Genomic DNA, 20,924 nt, shown 5'->3' with positions numbered 1-20,924 from the left:
TAGCCTGAATGAGCACAGCTGTTTGACATTTTAATGTTTGTCAAAAGGTTCCTTGGGTTTGGATTATGAAAAAACTTTTAAGGGAAAACAGAAAGCCACCCCACAACAAGACACCAATAGGTCATAGGCTCCTGTTTCTCCTTGTCTTTTATTAAAATACCTTCAAAGAAAGGTACTTGGGGGTTCTTTTGCACTACAGGTCTCATATTATCAGAATGCATAAGAAGTAAGCAGTATTTAGATCTCCCTTTCCTCTATGTAGCTGTATAAAGAAGAAAAATGTTTAACTATGATTACTTAGCTGAGGCTTATCCTGTCACCATGAGTCCCTCTCCCCCTCTTTCACTTTTTTATCAGTAAATAAAAAAATTAAAAATATTTAGAACTATTTTGACCCTTCTATTTTCAAGAATTTATTTCATTATTATGATGTAAACACAATATACAATATACTGCCTTTGACCTTTATAAACCTGCACCATGCTTTTCACACCAAAGACAGCAAATACAAAATTAAATCTGAAACAAGAAAAAAAGAACTTTTGCCATGGTTTAAATCCATGACATTTTCGCCAGCAGACAGGTTCCTCAAAGTATGTCTTAGATAATGACACTTCCTTACACTTTGTAATTTAGTGTTTTCTTTGCTAAATATGGCTAATTAAATACTGTTAGTACTGAAAACAGAAGAGTAAAACCACACTGACTCATTGGCTTGGTAGTATAATATTTCACATAGAATGCAGTCAAGAGTTTTCTTATTCCTCCTCTTTAAGGAGCTATTACAAGCATATTCTACTTTTTTAAGAGGAAATAATCAGAAAAAGAAGATAACTATTCTTTCCCATATAGGCATAGCAGCATGATTAATTCTGAGACAGTACCAATACTAAACACAGAAAATATTCTGAAATACAGATACAATTTACTTCAGGCCCAAACACAGCAAGCACAGTAATCTTCACACTACTTAAAGAATTTCACCTTTGTCTGTTACTGGTGATTATTGCCATCCAAACTTCCTCAGCCTCAGACCATAAATTCAGATAACATTTTGAGAATCACAAGTAAACTAAAACAGAAACTAAAAGACTCCAAGTAATTCTGGCTATTAGTGATATGCAGAATACATACACCTATCTTATGGCCATCTGGAACAGTTTAAGTTTGACTACTGTTCTGTAAATGGATCAACAACAGCAAGAAGTTATTTCTTGACATGGAGTGACAACAAAGTACACAAATTCCTCATCTATCTCAGACCATCATTAGCTGCATTGCCTTTCAGCATGCAATGTAGAGTTGAAGGGAAGAGGGTATACAGAAAACAAATACACCTGGCAGCAGCTCATACAAGGGACTACTACAGCAACACTCAGGTCATTCTGCGAACACAGAAACACATGGGATCAGTTAGGCTGGAAAGGACTTCTGAGATCATTGAGTCCAACTTATGACAGAACACCACAATGTCAACTAGATCATGGCCCTAAGTGCCATGTCCAGTCTTTCCTTAAATACGTCCAGGGATGGTAAAACTACCTCCCTGGGCAGTCCATTCCAACATCTGATCTTCCTTTCTGTGAAGAAATTCTTCCTGATGACCAACCTAAACCTCCCCTGGTACAGCTTGAGACTGTGTTTGCTTGTCCTGGGAGAAGAGACCAACTCCCACCTGGCCACAACCTCCTTTCAGGCAGGTGTAGAGAGTGATAAGGTCTCCCCTGAGCATCCTTTTCTCCAGGCTAACACCAAAGACCCAGTCAGACTCTGAAGAGTAACTATAATGGTACAGCCACCTGTGAAAATCCCTCTCTACCCAGGAGAGGGTAAAGTGAAGATCAAAGGGAAAGGCTTTGATTGTAAAACTCACCAGGCCCCTCAACAGGCCTGAGAAGGTTTTCGAAGACTTTTGGAGCAGCTGTAGTAAAAGAACTGCCAGGTCAGGGGAGAAACAGAAGCAACATAGGCTACTTCTGTGCTGGGGAGAGGATTAGAAAATCTCTAGGAGAGGAGTTCTCAGGGCGGACCTCTTTACATCTACTAGCCAGATTTGTCATAGATTAACCTTTTTTTAAAGAACGTTCTAAATATCAAATACTGTGCTGCTGTATAAATATTGAACTGATTAAGCTTTGTTCATTCGTAGGTTAACAGATTTTTATACCTGGGTCTATTTGGAACATTGTACATAAATCACTTTAACTAATAGAATACACCTTTCAAACCCAGTAATATATTTTGAATAATTTCCATTAATCTATTCTGCACAATTTCTGTAGTCACACACTGTTATGCTGGAAGAAGACTGTATTTGTCATACTTTCTAGCTTTGAAAAGAACCATTTAAGTTAACTCAAGCACTTTGCACTATTTTATAGACAGAATAAACAGGATCATTTGAAATCACAGTAATTGTAAGATGACTGTGCATCATAGAACAGCCAAGAAATGATATCTGGATTAATATCAAACAAAAGAGACTTCTAACAGCAGATTAGCTACTTCTTGTTGGAAAAAAAAAAAACCAAACCAACAGACTGAAACACAAACAGTATAACAAACTACAGCAATCACTCAGCCAGACAAAGGAAAGGAATTTCCAAAGTTTAAAATTAAATAAATAATCATGTAAAGTGGAAATTTCAACATCGAATACAGAAAACAAAAAGATAAAAATATTTAGGTTTTTACTCCAGAAGCATATAGTAAATAAAATAGTGGCCAGAAGACCATGTAAAATTGATCTCCACAGAGCTGAAAGAAGCATCCCTTTCTCTGAAGAACCACTCTTATCAGGAGAGTGTTCCATGGAGGAGAAAGAGACAATTGAAGCTAGAAAATGATGGATAGCAATGACCTTTCTATCTGTAAAACATGGGCATATTTTAGGTATTTAATCTTCAGAATTGGATTATTATTAATCAATTATTCATGACAATTTGAATCTATGGTAGATGTTTTTTGTTTTCTTAAATATCACATAGCTAAGCTTCTGCTGGAGAAATGGAAAGGAGATTAAATCCTCACAAGCAAATAGTGTTCAAGACTGGCATTTTATTCCTTCCTAAACATTCCCTTCCCTGCATAGCAACACACATTGAAGATAACCTAGTGGCCTCTGCAAAAATCCTGCCTAAGTATTCTAAAATCCATCTTTATAGCCTTTTTTTCTCTAAGAGGGAAAAAAATCCCATACCTCTTCCAGAGAACAAAGAAGAGCATTGTGGTTACACAGAGCAGCAAAAACTGCTATGGCTTCATTCCTATAGCCACAGGTTACCCTGCTGCATGTTTAACATTCACTCCTCCTCACTTGCCAAGAGTGAGTGATAACAGAAGCAGAACCACTTCATTATGGGCCACCAGACCATACAATGAAAATAAGCAGAAGGTGTTTGCAGATATTTTAAATGCACTGCCAAAAAAGATAGCAGATGGACTTATTCTAAAGCTCTTTCGTAAAGCAGAACTCCTACAGTCAGAAATAATATAAAAAATACGTATGTGCCTGTGAAGAGAAGGGAACAGGTATCAACATTTTCCAGAAGAATAACTGTGCTGAAAAATATGTGTCTTCCCAGCTGGGGAACCACTATGGAAAGATTCCACTCAGGTCCTAAAATTCAAGGATATAGCTAGCAGTTGCCACCTTATGATGACTAAAGCCAGTTTAACACACATAAAGCCACCAAGGATTTGGCAGTTTTTCCTGTTCTCAAATACTCTGTTAAAAAAATACACCTTATTTCTAGTCTAACTGAACTTCCTGACATTATATTTAGTTCTCCCTTTGTCTTGCTATAGTTGAAGAACTGTCTTAACAAATTCTTGTTTGTTGTGGCATGCTTCTTAGGGACTAGGCAAAGTCACTCTTTATTCCCTTTGTTAACACCAAGCAGATTGAATTCCAGGAGGTTTTCCACAACATGGCACGTTTTCAACTACTCCAGTCATTCCTGAGATAGTTGTGGTTCTCCCCTGACCCTTCCCCAACCGAACAATCTTCCAGTAACAGTTATGCAAGTGTATTAACAATTACCACAGAAAGGTAATACAACTGCTTCCTTCTTATGCAGCCCCCATTGTTTATATGTCAGTACACAGTAATCTTTTGATTCTCAAACTCTCTTCAAAAACAATAAATTTGGTTGAGGCTTCCCGTAAGATTAACCATTTACCCAGGATATTCTGAACATTTTCATTAATGGGGAGAAGGGATGCTCCAAAGGAGACAGGGAAAAGGCTAATCTGGAGGAAACCTCTGGAGGCTCAAAAAGGGAGCTTGAAAAAAAGAGTGAAAGGGCAAAGCAAGGTGAACATAAAACATCTTACTGTGGAAAACGGGGGCAGTGTTTTAGTTTATTGATGTTGCCTGGTAAACTGAGTTCACAAGTGCAAATGAGAAATCATACATAATGAAGTCATTACAGGGGCTCTAACACTGGACTTCGTTGTTAGTGTGCCAGTAAATCTGACTGATTAATCTAATTCCATTTAACAGCAGGATAAAACAGCTGCAAACAAGGAAAACCTTGGAAATTAAATGCTGGAAACATTTATAAAGTAAAAGCTAATGCTAAGACAAATGGAGTATGTATCAACTGTGGGGATGGAAAACAATCTGTATGGGAAAAAAAGAAACTGAATCATTAGAATAGTGCGGAACAGTTGTGAAGTATGCACTGTCTAAAACAATTTTTAGAAAGAGTTTTAAAATATACTGTAATAATCAAAACTGTTTACTTCTAACCTCAAACTTCTTTCAATATACAACAGTCTGTGAACTTTAGTTTGGTGGGGTAATAGATCTGGTTGAATCAAGACCATTTTGAGCTACAATACTTATTTTTTACATGGAATACCCAAGTAACTGTTTGTGATAAGAAAGTTTATGTTTATTTCACTTGTTCTAGTTTTCAAACTTGGCTACTAGGTATATTGAGTTGTAAAACTTCTGCAAACTACAAAATGTATAACTAGTCAAGCACTGTTCCTCAATTTTTAAAAGGAGAACAAACTTCCCTACTCATAAGCCTCACACCCCCCAAAAAAAACCCCAAAAAGAAACTGCTTTGACTTCATCATTTTTGTTTCTTCCATGTAGAAAACTTTAAACTAAAGGTTATCTGAAGCAAGGAGAGGTTTGCATCATAGCATCTAATCAAATATGACTCATAATAAAGCCTCTACTACACACTTATTAAGACTGTGTTTTAGAAACTTACAGCTTTCAGCTAAACTTGCTTTCCACAAAGTCAGAGTGCTACTCTGACTCAATGTCAGAGTAAAGCTACTCATGACTCCAGGATGACAACAGTCATGCACACTGAAATACATTTTATCCTATCTTCCCCCTTTTCCTTTTTTGTTTTTTTTTAATTCAGCAGCAACTAACCCTTCCATCATATATTTATAACTGCATATAATCATCAAGTCACTTCACCAGAGGTTTCCACTATCTGCTGCAAATTCTACTATATGTTGAAAAACAAGTATCATTTCCTCACACTCCCCAGTGCAGCCACTGCAGTATGTCTTGGTGGTGAACACATTAGAGGACACACAGAATCACCCTACAGTCCTCAAGGATTTGGGAATAAGGAAACTTCTAGGAAGAAGGAATGAGAAGAAGGCTATTCCAAAGCAGAAGATGCCATACATATCCTCAACATAAGCACAAAGCAATTGCTTGTCCAGGGACAGTTAGATCTAAAACAATAATCTTTTGGAATGAAGTAAATCTTAAGTAAACTCTCAAGCTGTGCAGGACAATTCTCCCTGTTTATAGCCCTTTAAAAATTATTTTAAATCATCAGATTTAAATATAATTATTTTAAATAATCAGATTTAAATATCTGATATGGTAAATTCAAGTTTCCTGTAAAGGATTGAGATAACTATTCAATATATTAGAGGTGTAAGCATATACTGGGATTTTTAATTTTAAATTAATTATTTGGGAGAAAAAAAAAAAAAAGGATTAACTAAGATTTGAAAATAATTTCAAATACTAACACAAAGTTCCAGAGAAGATAAATGTATAGATAAGACTAAAAAACAACTAAGCAAAAAAACAAAACAATTGAAAAAGCAACCTAAAAAGAAACAGATAATTGCAGCAAAAAATCACTAGTTTTGGTAACAGTAGGTTCAGAAATATGAATTTACCCCACTGTCAACAGTACAATGTGCATTGCAAAGAGAGACTAACACTGAAATGTGTGATCAGACAACCTCAAGAGAGCTGAAGCACCACTCTGCATTTAGTCCATTTTGTTTCTGAATCCACCCAATAATTAGAGAATAGTTCCTTATGCTGCCCCTCCCTAACAACTAACGTTCAAGTATTCACAAATTTTAGAGCATCACAGAGTATTACCTCTGGCAATTGACAGAAATATTTTTGCCTTAAGAGGGTACAATGGATAGCATATGATCTTCAGTCCAAGACAGGAAAATTGGAATGATCTTGCATACCTTTTTATGTTTCAAAGCTTACAGGACATACACTAGCAATGTGGAGTGTATTTAATTTAAAAACTCCACAGTTCCATAGTATGGGTCTACTACTTCAGGACTCAAAACCCTTGAAAAAACTTACACCTGACCACTACTCAGTGCATGTGGAAGCACAGTTTACTCTGCTGCTTATATATATGCATTACCTGGGAAATTGAGGGTGATGACACCTAGCACAGCTGCATACATGCAGTACTGACTATTGTACTATTAATGAGAAGAATGTAACACTAAGGCTTTAAAGGCTTAGATGCTACAGAGGTCTATACCATACTGTACCACTCGAATCACACCTTTCTTTATACTTGTTGCTTATGCATGCTGACAGGAGTCAATCTGGGAAATAAATTCAGTAGATGTGCATTAGAGTAGCAACACAATTGCATTTGACACACATTTAACAGAGTCAACAGGCAGTATCCCATTACACTGTGAAAGCAAGCCTCAGCGGCAGCAATTTGTTCTGGAAATACTTACTTCTGATGAGGTCACCATCAGTGCGATTTCCCCAGATGGACTGCTCTTGTGTCTCTGCTTGTATACTCTGATTACTGGAAGGCTGGTTTATGTCTTTATCTTCTGCCACAGCAGTCTCTTGGTCAGTTTTTCCTAAGTCAAAAGAAATTTCAAAATATTATTTTCTACAGTTTTTTTTCTCTATGTGAGCAAAATTAATTTTGAAAATTAAAAGTAAGATGGCATACATTATAACTCATCTTAGCATCGCCTTTTGTTTCCTTAGAATTAAGTTACAATAAAGTTGATTTTCCAATTGTTTTCTAGCCTAGATCAATATAATTTCTCATTAATAAAGACTTTTAGTCATATTGTATCCAATTGTGCAAAATAATACTCAGCAACTCAGCAGCTTATGTAACAAATTATATTTTTGGAGGGGTGAGGTGTTTTCTTATTTAGTTACCTTCTACAAAGTTTTCATATAAAAATTTTAATAGCTTTGTCACACAAAAAGTCATTATTTTTTTACCCACATACATGGGTCTAGCACATAAAATCTATAGTAATTTCACAAAATTTTGTTCTCCATTTTTTATAATTTAACACATAATCAAAGACAAATGCAGTTGAAACTTCAAAAGTGACTAGTGCAAAAATTCAGAAAATTATTAAACCCCAATTACCTATTTTTTGTTGAAAAATACTTTTAAAAAGCCACTGCTGATTAAAAGTAAACATTTAGCCAAAAATTTAAAAAAAAGTATTTCTTCTCTCCAAGCATTCATAAGATGCAGGGAAAACTCCATAGTAAGGTTATTTGAAGGATTCTTCAGCTTATTTCACAATGTAACAGATGTTGTTTTGATGATGTTGCCAGTTATCACAAGACCAGAATTTCCTCAAACCAAGGCAAGTGACAGTTTTCATCTTCACTGTCAATACTTTAATAATCAAATCCGCACACACAAATCTTTCTGTTCTTGATTGTTCCAGGTTTTTCCTACTGGCATTCAAGGAAATATCTCTAAATCTGGATTTACTTTGTTCATTATTCACAGCAACAGATAATCAGTTTATATTACTCACTCACGGGATATGTAAAACACTAAATATTTTCATAATATGTATTTTTTTCAGTATATGTACAACATTTAATATTTACAATAAACCTAGATGAGCAACTACTGAAAAGTCTGTTAACTCTATTTATTTGTTTCAAACAAATACATTTATAAAACCTATATTACACTTTCATATACTATATCCTCTAGTAAAGCAATTTTTCCAGTCCTGAGACACAGAAAAATCACTTTTTGCTACTGTAACATAGTAAAGGTTTGTTTCTTATGTAACCCATAGCGCTTTGATTTTAAATCCTAACTTTCTGCCTTTGTTATCCACCCTATTAAATTGAGGCACAGGACATCACTCAAAATAATATATGCCATCTTGTGTGTATAGTAGCATATGCCTTCAAGCACTGCTGCTCCCCTTCTATCAATTTCCACCTCTGAAACGTCTGACCTAGCTACCTCCGTGCTACTTTGCTCTCAGTCCTCCCTCCCACCAACAACTTGTCAGTATTTGCTCAAGCCCATCCTGAGAGGAACTGTTTCGCTGGGATTGGTGTAGTTATTGAAATGAATGGGAAGATATTGACTTTAATGAGTTGTGTTCCTTGCCCTCATGACTTAATATTACCTAGATACTCATCCTATTAACATTAAAAAAACAACAAAAAATCAAAACAACAACAAAAAACCCAAACCAAACAAACAAACAAAACCCCTAAACCAAAACAACAACAACAATGCAAAATACAGAGTTTTTCAACCCCTTTGACAGACATCAGATACAAATTATTTCTGCCTGGTATCTATCAAATACAAAATGACTGTATTGAAAATTTAGCTGTATGATGTGACTGTATGATGATTTAACCTGTGCAGTTAAGTATTAGGTGCAAATATGTTTCAAAAGTGTTTGAAAAGTGTTCTGGAATAGACTGAATAAATATAAGTAGTGTCTTGACAGAGCTAGTGTAAAAGCACTCTGCTTTCAACAAACACTAAGCTTAAATGAACTATTTTATGAGATTTTGCCCTTAAATTACTTGACTATATTGATGGCACCAAAATTACAATATATACCCAGCAGTGCTAGTACAGACCCAGAGAGTAGCTGTATACAATACTCTCATATAGGATATGACTTTGCAGAACCCTATTATTTCATGTAGTAAACAATGAATGGCTTTAAGGAAACAATAATGTTAATATTATGGGGCCCTTAGTGCTCTAGATTACATTTTTATCTAAGAAATCTGAAGGAGTGCAGAATACAATCAGTCATCATTATTCATATGAATTTATTTTTCATCCCTCTTCTTGTTTTCAGTTCAGTATTTTTTCTGTTTTCTCCTTCTCATTGTCTAGGCTGTATGTGTATTTTTCATGTGCATTTTTATTTTCCTAGCTGGATATAGTAAATGGCCTGTCAAGACCATGTAAACAATAGTGGAAGTTAACAAGAAAAAAGAAGCACCATTAAAAAGTTAAACAGAAACGATGTTGCAATTGAGCAGCAAACAATTTTGCTAGAAAGTTCAAAACAATTAACATTAATTTGATCTACTGAATTCACATGAAGACTTCCCTGTAATTGCACATAACAGAAACCTACACCATTAAACACCTGTTTGGTATCTTACTTGGCACTCCAGGATTACCCAGTGGAGCAGCTCATCCTGACAGATGCTGCTCTGTGGTGTGCCCAGCTCACCCTGGGCAGCAGCAGCTAAGGACCACGCAGCCTCTCCTCCCTTGCCCAGCCTCCAGCAGGACAAGGGGAGAGAACAGATAGACCCAAGGGAAGAAACTTGTGAGTCAAGATATAGTTTAATAAGTGAAGAAAAGAGGAAGGAAAAGTAAAACAGGAGATGCAAAGGCAATCACTCATCATCTCCCACAAGTAGACCAATGCCCAAACTAGTCTCTAAGCAATGGCTACCTCGCCTGAAACCTCCTCCCCTGTTTTTATTGCTGAGCGTGACATTCTATGGAGTTGAATAGCCCTCCTGTCAACCTGAGCCAGCTGCCTGGATCGTGTCCCCTCCCAGTGCCATGCCTATCTGCAGTCTAGTCACTGGAGAGAAAAGTGGGAAAAGAGAAAACCTTGACTGATGCTGTGCAAGGGCTGCTCAGCAATAGCCAACCCACTGGTGTGCTATCAACCTTGATTGAGTCACTGATCCCAAACACAGCGCCACAGGGGTTACTATGAAGAAAATTAACCCCATCACACCCAGACTTAGTTCAATAGGGCTTTAGAAATAGTAGACCTTATGATCTCTTTTATATATTTGAGCATTTTTTCATAAATCGCTTCTGGTGCATCACACTACTGAAAACAGGCGCACACTGGTGTCTTGATTCAGTTGCTTTTTCTTGAATATGTACCATGTCTCAGTTTTTGTACAAAGGAATTTATTACTTATTCCCTTATAACAAACAGTTGAAAATGGGATCATATTTTCTTTTTTTTAATATTAGAGGTGCCACTACAACATACCAATTACAACAAATCACACATGAAGACAGCCTCAAGACTATTCCTGTCTTTTGTCAATTCCATTACTTTTATGTTAGGTACCTAAGAATTTTCACAACAGTAGTTTAAGAAGAATCAACACAAAGACCTTACTCTGACGGAAATACTAATGACTGGATCTGCTCATAGTAAAGCACGACTTTTTTTTCCACTGCATCTTCAAGTAACTTTGTAATACTTTTCTGTTTCAATCAAGTTTACCCTTAAGAATTCTTTCTGTAAGACTTCCTTAGTATTTTAGCTTCTGCTTCCTTTAGCACACCCTTCCACTCTCATGTGGCTAACCTCCAATACTGACAGCCAAGAAAAAAAAGAGATGCTCTTCTTAACAGTTCAAATAATGGAAAGAAAAGACTCATTATGTTCTGAGTCTGGCAGAGCTGAAGTATAAATCCAATCTCTCTTCAAAACCACAGTAAGTTACTCTAGGTCATGTCACAAAAGCAACACAGACTTCTTACCTACCACAGTTCAGCCCCAAACCAGCAACTTGTGTGGCTCTGTACTTCCCCTAAACTAACAGCAGTGCCAGGGCTGAAAAGCTTCTAGTCAAAAGCCCCAGGGAGTGACACCCACACAGAACACCCTGTGATTTATTCTGAAGGTAAGCATGGGCAGAAACTCTGCTTGCCCAGGGACTAATGCAAGTTTAAGGTTTAAATAGTAAGAGATATGACATGCTCGCAAACTGTAGAGTTTGAGATGGCTAAAAGCCAAATCATACCTATGTTACAGACAATTGGTAAGCCACTTAATGAAAAAAATTAAAATTTTAATCACATCTCAAAGTTACTGCTTCATTAAATAAGCGAAAAAACTGAATTACTGCTTTTTCTCTCTGGAATTACTTAAATACATATAAATCAATTCTATAGTACATACATTCATTTTACCATAATTTTGTTATATTTATTTTTAAATTACACAGAAATACACATATTCCATAGAATAGAAATCTGTTTTCACCTTTAAGGCTATTGTAATATTGATTGTTAACTTTTGTTCTAGTTTGGAGAATGCCTCTGGTTACACACACTCCTTTGCAACATGTCAAATACATTCTGCAAGACTCCACCAACTGAATAATGTCAGCAGTCTGGATTAGCAACAACACTACTATTACAACAGCCCCACCGAAAAGTAAACTTAACAAATAGTCAGCTGTCAAGAAAGACCCATGTATATTAGGCAAAACTGTTATACAGGGCAATCTCCCCAGATTACTTCTAGTTCTGCATCCTATGCCTTTGGAAAGTTGTTGGAACATATGTCAAACTGATTCCTGAAAAATTCCTAGACCATTCCCGTGAATAATCTCTCTTTTCAGAGCTACATTTGTGTATCTTTCTCTGCATTGTAAATTATATTAAGTGAGGATGAAATTAATACACAAAACTGATAGAAAAAGATAGGTAATGGATGTGTATTTGCAAGACAGAGCTCAAAGAGCTCAAGTCTGACAAATAACCAACTTTTCTTCTCTAAGGGTTTGTCTATTCATACATTCACATAGCAGCTGCCCCCAAGAGCCACACCACTTCTTCTTGTTCAGAAATGGGTCTCTGTGATTTTACACATGTGCTATCATGTATCATGAAGCATACAACATACACAAAACAAAAATGGAAACAAGTGCCCCCATTAAGTGCACGTCCTCAGAGTTTGACTGGCAGCTGATTTCTGTTCATTAGATGACACATAACCTTATATACTGACTCAGCCATCTCTTCCAAGAATGTGAATCATTAGAGTGCATGACCAGCAAAATGACAAACTGGACTTGAGAAACAGGTTTAGAGTTTGTCTATAAAATTTAGGAGCTTGCATATAAAATGAATTTAATGAATACTGCTGCAACAGCCAAAGCCTTTGCCACTATGACATTCATTTTCTGTTCTCCAGCAAGGTGGTGGACTGCTCCAAACAGTATGTAAAGAAATAAACAACTGTTGGGAGAAGTCTCTGGAAATCTGAGTGCATCATTCTCATCAAAGAGAGAGAAACAAGCAAAATGGACTGGCACAGTGATCACTGATCTCCAAAAATGCAATCACAAATGGTGGTCCAACAGTTTTGTTGTGTGGGTGCAAAGGAAAGATTTGGAAGCAAAATTACTTAGGCACCTAAAAGTTACTAACAAAGTTACTTAGGCACCTGAAGCTGACCTAGTTGTTGGGATGAACCATCAGAAGGCCTGATGAGATGCAGATTTAAAAATAAATGTGCCAGGTTCGAATTATCCCAAATGAAATTTTGTCCTTCAAAGGAAAGAGCAATTACAAAAGAAAATCAATTGCCACAAAACATAAACACAAACACATAAGTATATCTATGAGGAATAAAAAAAGTCAAAGAATGTTCCCAAAAGGAAATGTAACAATCAGTTCTCTGCCTACAATTGTTGGGAGGGATTGAAGAGCATGTGGCAAACACTGCATTTTGAACACTTCCTTTGTTCATTAATAACCTTGCTGGCAAGGAACCACTAAGGATGCTACTTCCTACTGAAAGTTCCACTGTTCACAACAATAGCACAAAGAAACCCTGATAAAATCACATTTCACAGTGTAATCATTAACAGTAACACCTACCATCTACTTCATGAAATGCCTAAAACTTTTAGGTATCTTATATAACAAATAAATTCAACAGTTGATGTAACAGAACACCTATTCCAGCATTTACCTGAAACAATCTCATTTCATTAATGACATCTAACTAATACTAATAATCCATGACTTATGGAGTTGGAAGCCTCCAATTAGATGTTTGTTTTAAAACTTAAAAAGAAAAAGCTTATTCGCATTAATTTAATTTCAGTGGCTTTCACTTAAGTATCTTCTTGTAACTTTCAACAGCTCTAGAAGTGTCACAGAAAAAAATAGCTTCTCAAAAATTAGAGCAATTTAACTGAGCAATTTTTTTGAAAACTCTTACACAGGATTTTCCAGGTGCACGCTATGGAATAACTATGAAAGCACTAGAAGTTTGACAGCCATGAACAAATTTGAGTCATGATAAATTAAAAATGGACAGCAATGTGCAAATAGGTATTCTGCATTATTTTAAGTGTTAAAAAGGTCAGATACATAAGTGAAGCCTTTTCACAAATAATCATACTAATTATACAGTCAGTTATGCATGTGTGTCATTCATCCAAAGAAGTTTCACATGTATACAAAACCAGTTTCATGGAAGTGCTAAGCAATATTTGGCAGCTATGGCTGTACTAGCAATGGCCAATAAAACTGGGCCTGTACAGTGAAAGAGTTAACTTTAAGAATACTCCATGTAATACATGTTCCAGGGGCTTTCTACTTTGAACTAGTTCTCAGATATAATCTTAAAGATTCAAGGCTTACTAGTGGCTGGAGTGTATTAGGCACATTCCTGCAGCTTTCACATTATTTTGAGCAAAAGGAATCCCATCCAGGTCACTCCCTAGAATCACTCCACAATGCAAATCAAAGTAGAGGCGAAGAAGATTTACTTCAAAACTGCATGGCTGATCCAAATAAAAAAAAGTAGGATAACACACTCATTGCTGAATGTTACTTACTAGGGGAAAAAAAAAAAAAGAAAAAAAAAGAAAAGAAGTGTTTAAAGCAAAGAGAAATCTAACTTCTGAGAGCCCAGAGCTGAATTTAAGGAGAATTACTGTGATATAAAATAAACCTGTGATGTAAGATGGAACAAAAAAATTTCAAACTTGATACAAGGCCTTTACAGTCAACTCTATGAAATACAAGTCTATCACACCCATGAGGGCATGAATCACTTGACTGGAACGGTATGCACGTGAAACTGAAAGCAGACATATGCTTTCATGACAAACTAGAGTCACACATCTATTTACCAAAGTTTTAGATATTTTAGTCAGTAATATTAAATAAATGCCTCCGTACTGGCACATAGCAATGAAACAAATTAATACAGATTCTCTCAGTTCTTGTCAGATAGCAAGTGGGGATAAAATTATAGAGGAAATAGTTGGTAAGTTTGAGCAATCTGAGTACACTGGTTAACCGTTAAAATAAAAATATATTACTCATAACGCTGAGGCATTGCTGGTAAAGTGGAATAATTGTTGTGATAGCAATCACTGTTGCCTCAAGAACGTCCAAACATCCCCTGCATTAAGTCTTTTGTCACCCAATCTCATCTAGCCATCAGATTCCTTTCGTGTTCCTCATCATGAAAACAGTTAAGCACTGAAAACATGAAGATTAGAATCACATTCTTGAAGAGGAGAACTTTGTACATATTCTGAATGGAAGTATTAGTTGCTGCATATAGTTTCTTGAGATACCAAATCAGAGCTGCATCTCCATCCAGCAACAGTGAGATGATTTGCACGAGAGAGAACACTCACTTGTGGAATCTGATTCTTGATATTTCTACTCAATTTCTCCATCCTCCCCACCCCATTAAAATAAAAAGTTCTAGTGAATTTCCATCATCCAAAGATTTACTGTAGTGAAATTATCAGTCTGAAGTTTGTAACAAGTTGTTAATTATTGGTTTTATTTACTTTTTTAATTGAGAAACTAAATATTATTCCTTCGTTATTCTAGCTTACAGTTACCGAAAAGCAAAGATAAAAGCATTCCAAATAATCTATAGATGACAGCCCTGAATTCTCTCTTGTTTATTTCTCTCGTGATTTATTCAAATGCAGAGGATCTTTTTTAAAAAAAATCATACCCATAGTCCAGGCAATAATCACACCATCATTTTGAATATGTTAAACATTTTCCTTAAAGCATAGAGTCCAATGGTCATGAATTGCAACATTCCTTCCTCAGGGACATTATTTTGATACCTATGAGTTGAGAAATACCTGATCACAATCAAATTGAAGTGGTCTGAGCAGAGACATGACACTATTCACTGACTACATCACACAAGTAGATGGGATCATAATTTGGTTCCAAGGTCCATGAGTAAGGGAAGAAAGAAGGCATCGCTAGGATCTTGAACAAGGGTGCACAAGCAGAGCTACACTTTTGGAAGGATGTGGCAGAAATTAACATGCTTGCAGAAATTACATTAAACCTTCCACCCTGCAGTGTGTCTCTTAGAGCAGCAGACCACACTGACATAGATAATGGTTTACGGACTGAAGTTGAATTTTGACATTGCCACAAAAGAAGATGCCATGATTTCACTTGCTCTCTCTCACAGCCCACTAATTGTGGATGGGTGGCATTCAGATTCTCACTAATATTTATGCATTTATTGAAAACTGAACTAACAAGGAAGAACAGTGACAGGGGATATGTTGAGAGAGCATAATGGTTAAACTAGCACAGAAAAATTCTTTTAAATTGTGAAAGCCAGAGCATATCACATCTGTAGGCCAAATTGCACCTCAACCCAGTTTTCACCATGTCCACAACTCATGAATATTCCTGCATACTGCCTAAGCCTTATTAAGTTTGCCTGGTCCTTAATTATGCTGTGGGATAGCTATTTTTGAATATTCAAAATTCAACTGAAGTTTCTTTTCCTTTCTTCACCATCTGAATGTATATGATAGCAAGCAAAAGGAACACTTTGTACATCTGGATTTCTTGATGATACCTCACAGAACTACACAAGAGGAAAAGTTTGTTCCCAGGACAAGGTGTCTGTATCAGTTAAACATATATAAAGCACATTAAAGTATGCTGTTACAAATGAGAAATTCCTTCTTATTAGAATGCACTTAATACTTTATTATACATACAAGATAAGCCATCTTTTCCTGATTAGGGAATCTTTAATTCTAGGTCAACCCAGATTTCAGATATCTCACTGTAAATATATGAAGTCATTTATAGGTCAATAATATGAATTTCAATCAAAGCTTTTAAAATTATCACCAAATTCTAGAGAAGTCAGTGTAATTTTGGATGTCCTGGGGACAGAATAGAAGGACAGGGGCTGTTGAAAGTCCCAGACATACTATCTTAGTTTTTCAGCCCTGGAATCCTGGAATATCTGAATTACCTTACTCTGTAACCACACACCACAAAGCTGACAACAGAAATGCTGGAATATTGACTGGAAATGTTATGAACTCACCTTTTCCTCTTTCCACCCCCACTTCCCCAACAAACTTAGACTAGAAAAAAGCAACAAATATCCACATTAAAAATCCATGTTATCCTTATAAATTCATTAGAATAAAAATAATGTATTTGAATGCAGAATTCTGCTTTGTTTTTATGTGAACTCTACATAAGCTTTAAAATTGAGCATGTGCCTTGATAGGTGTGGCCAGTGAACAAACCATAATCATAATGCTTATTTGTACCTTACTGATCCCTCAGAAAGCTGGGAGGTTTAATTGTGTCATTTAGATTTTCTGCACATTACTTGTCAGGGACAAATCAGTTTGTTTCCTTACTTTTCATTTTTAAAAAACATGTATTTACAATCATACATAGGACTTTCCCTTCATAGTAAACACTATGTTTGAAGTGGTACTGTGAGAATGAAACCACTTCCATGCTAGTTAGTTCACTGACTTACCACTTCAGTAACTTTGATGTATGGCCTACATGCAGAATTTAACCAGTGTGGCTGGTTGACCACATGGCAAATCAAAACAACACACTGAAAATAAACATATATCACAGGTACTGATGGTTCTGGCAAAAATGTGATTCTAGCAGTTCAGTTCTGCATGCTTGATCTTCTGCATTTAATCTCTTTTATTATTATTTTTTACTGTTTAGAAGTTATGAGTCATTCTCTAGAACAAAAAAAAGCCCCAAAACCCATCCAACAATAAGATAAGTATAAGCCAACTTGCTAAACCCCCTTGCCAAAACATTTTTCACTTAGCTACAGATCCTTTCTGGTTTCTGAAACAAGTCTTCAGCTTTGATTACACATAGCTATTGATTTTCTTAGTTACAAAAACAAGACTGCACTTTTAATCCACAGTTGCACAACTGTATTACCAGGCTCAGCTCCAGTTAACCAGTTATGAATAAAGTTACAGTTCTTGAACAAGATTATTTGTCTGTTTTTCAGAGACTTTTTAAACTCCTGTCAGAATTCTGGAAAATCGTAGCTGTAAATAAATAAACAAAGAAAAGTCTCATCTTCACAGACCAGGACTTGACAGGCAAGCATGCTTCCCAATTTTGAGGATAACCTAAAACATACTTTGTCAAACTTCTCTACATGAAGGTGATCAGAGTATCAGTGTATTTTGTTCAAAAGCAAATAAGACAAATAATTTATCTTTAAGATGAACATACTTTTAAATAACCTTTTGAACAGCTGTTACGAAACAAGTTATATTCTCAGAGACTGATTTTAGCTGCAGCATCACAGAGTAATCTAAGAAAACAGCAAAGTGACTTCCAACCTGAACAAGGCTCTCACTATTGGATCAAACTTCCATAATTTACTTCAAAACCAGGAAGGGCAGCTTTACAGGAAAGAATTTCTAAACACAAACACAAAGGTGAGAAAAACAAAAGCGATATTTAAGGAGCAACATCTGCCTCTGAATGACTGCAGTTTTTCAGGTACTGAAAATCAGGGCTGAGAGCAGCAAAATTTTTCCTTACTTTTTTTTTTGTTATTAATTTTTTCATGGGAATTTTGGGTTAAAACACTAAAATGGTGAAGCGAAAGTGCTCCAGAGATACACTACAGAAGGGAGGGGCAAAAAAAGAGGGGTTAAAACCCACTAGTCAAATCAGTAAATGTATCATTCAAATACAACGCGCAACAATTACAGAGAAACTTTAAAGCAACTTACCTCGAGGGAGAGAGATCAAAGAGCTGTTTTCAGTCGGAGCTTGCTCTGGCCCTCCAGGCCCCGGAGGAAGAGGTTCTCTCACTTGGGACATCTGCCAGCTCTCTCGCCAAGTAACAGAGAGCCTGCACCCCTCTCCAACAAAACTAACACGCGACCCTGAAGGAACAAGCAAATGAAAGGACTCGTTAATGTATTTTACGCAGGAAACTCACGGCTCGGGGCGAGGGACCGAAGAGGGACAGTAGGGAAGCGGCGGGAACTTTCCGGCGCGGCGGCGGGCGCGCCCCCCGCCCCCTGCAGCGAGCACCCGCGGGGCCGGGGGCGGGAGCGGCCTGAGGGTGCCCGGGGGGGCCCGGCTGCCGCAGCGGAGCCGGCCGGCAGAGCGGCGCGCCTACCTCCGCATTTCCTCCGCTCAGCTCCACTCCGCTCCGCCCGGCCCTGCGCCGCGCCCCGGCCGCGGGAGCTCCGCGCCGCTCCCGCCCCGCCGCCAGCCGGCCCGGCCCGGCAGCCGCCTCCTCCGCGCCGCGCCGCCCGCCCCGCGGCCGCGGGCCTTCCCCCGTGAGTGGCGCGCACAGCCTGGCACTCACACCCGCTGTCCCACCGCCGCCGCAGTCACTCCTTCTCCATCATTTCCGGACAATGAAACAGCCCGCTCCGGCTGCCGGCGGCTGCGGCTCGGGGCGGCCGTTGTGCAGCTCCTGCCGCCCGCCAGCAAAGGGCCCGGGGACTGGGCTGGGCTGGGCTGAGCGGGGCCGGCCGGCCGCGGGGCGCCGCGCTGGCCCCGGCCGGGCCTCCAGCCATGGAAATTCCCCCAGGAGACCGTAACCCGTCAGACAGAAGTAGGCAAGAAGGGAAAAAAAGCCCCAGGAGAATGTGAAAGGGAGGCTTTCGAGGCCGGGCAGGGTGTGCAGCTCAGCGCTGGCAGCGGCGCTGGCTCCCGGGCTGGCCGCCGTGCCGCGGATCGCCCGCCACCGGCTGCGCCTCGGAGCGCGGAGCGGCACGTGGGGCACCGCGGGCCCCGCAGGCTCCGGCGGGCCCTGCTGCGCGTACCGCCCTTCTGCCCCTGCCCCCGACTGGCATCGTGCACCTATATCCATTGAAGGGGCTTCACAGCGGGCACACAGAAATACTCAAAGAACACGAGGAATAGAACAAGCAGTTTTCAAAAGTAGAACCATTAAGTGCAAACTACTTCCTCTGCTACCAGCTGCCAAGTAGTGTTACCGGGACTTTCTCCATATAGGAAATAACACTTCTTTCCCATGGCACAGTGTGATGTGATCATCAGTGTTATGCTCTGTTCTTGCCCACAGCCTAGGGTACTGCGATTATTGCTCACACATGTGCTGGTGTCCGTACATGCTTTGCCTTGCTTATGGGAACACAGTATGTCACCTTTTTCAACCAAGTGTGTCCAGATTTAAATTTATTTTCCTTAAAGTTTACAAGCAGATTATCTTATTATGGTTTAGTAAATATGCTAGGTTTACTGGTATGTCTCATGACAGTGAGATATCTAAATATATTTTTTGAGAAACAAAAGTAGGAATATGAAATATACACGTTATAGACTGTCACCATCCTAACATGAGAGACTGTATTATAACTGATAGATATTTATTTTGATATCATACATGCTAAGCAATATGCTCAGTTTTTAAACTTTAACTTCTTAAAGTTTAGCCTTTCCCTGACATGCTTGCAAAACAACCAGGATGAAGTGTAAATACCTGACTAGGAGCCAGTTCTATGTGAGCTCCACACCCTTCAGAGCTAACTCTTATTTCAGAAGTCATCAGTAATTTTGCACCACTCTACAGCTTTATTTTTGTCAATATTGGTGCAGAAGTGTGATGAAAGGTGCACATGCTTTCCTCTGAAAAATACTATAATTTTTTAGTATTTCAGTAACCTAAGGTGTTTTTTGGTGCAGCATAGTTTTTCTTTAAACATTTATATAGAGAATGGGGGAGAAAAAAAATGTTTTATGTAGAAAAGAAGCTGTGTGAAAAAAATTCATTTGGGGCCAACAAAGCTATTATTTTACTGTGTAATAATAATGTTGGTCTCTATATCTACACTTTTCATCTATGCAAACATTGCATAACTTTCCACATTCCCCTCCTTGCTGTCCTGGGGGCAGAGTGATCAAAACATAAGGTAGAATGACTTACCTCAAACTCCCAAGTGAGTCAGTAGGAGAAGAAAGGTTATGACTCACTCTCAACATACAAGCTTGTGTTTTTCTCTCTGAAACTGGAAACATCGAGGAGAGCTGTGGGACGAGCAATAATTTAGCCAACCACACCCTGCTTCCAAAATATTTCATTGGATAATAAATGCCTATGGAGAGCTGATACCACCCAGGGTTGGTATTTCGGTGGGTTTTTTTAACCTTATCTGTGAAACCCACATGGTAAACTCCCATGACGTTCAGTTTATCTTCTTTAAAAAGGTGATGGGACGACATCACCCTGACAAGGTTCAGTTGTAGAGTTTAAAGCTCTTACTAAGTGAATTTACAGGATCTTCAGCAGACAGTACAAGAGATGCAGTCGGAGGCAGTCCTAAA

The 20,924-nt window shown here is 38.0% G+C and overlaps 1 protein-coding gene across 4 annotated transcripts in view; it reads right to left on the bottom strand.

Annotated features, from left to right (window-relative positions):
* Positions 1–20,667, bottom strand: part of MDFIC (MyoD family inhibitor domain containing) — a 51,870-nt gene extending 31,203 nt beyond the window's left edge. Inside the window, exons 1-3 of one of the 4 annotated variants that reach the window (XR_012580100.1) lie at positions 18,748–18,878; positions 18,353–18,508; positions 7,000–7,131 (exon numbers count right to left, since the gene is read on the bottom strand). Coding sequence is in view for 3 of the 4 variants with exons in the window: in XM_005481973.4 (XP_005482030.1) it covers positions 7,000–7,131; positions 18,353–18,443 (223 nt within the window). In the remaining variant the exon portion in view is untranslated. Of the gene's footprint in view, positions 1–6,999; positions 7,132–18,352; positions 18,509–18,747; positions 18,911–18,939; positions 19,078–20,526 lie in introns of those variants that run through there. The other 3 variants (XM_005481973.4, XM_014275985.3, XM_005481974.4) reach the window with 3 other exon arrangements.
* Positions 20,668–20,924: the final 257 nt, after the last annotated feature.

This window comes from Zonotrichia albicollis, chromosome 4, assembly GCF_047830755.1.
Source record: "Zonotrichia albicollis isolate bZonAlb1 chromosome 4, bZonAlb1.hap1, whole genome shotgun sequence".
Taxonomy (NCBI): Eukaryota; Metazoa; Chordata; class Aves; order Passeriformes; family Passerellidae; genus Zonotrichia; species Zonotrichia albicollis.
The sequence above is the reverse complement of the archived record's forward strand: the minus strand, read 5'-3'. Positions and strand labels throughout refer to the sequence as shown.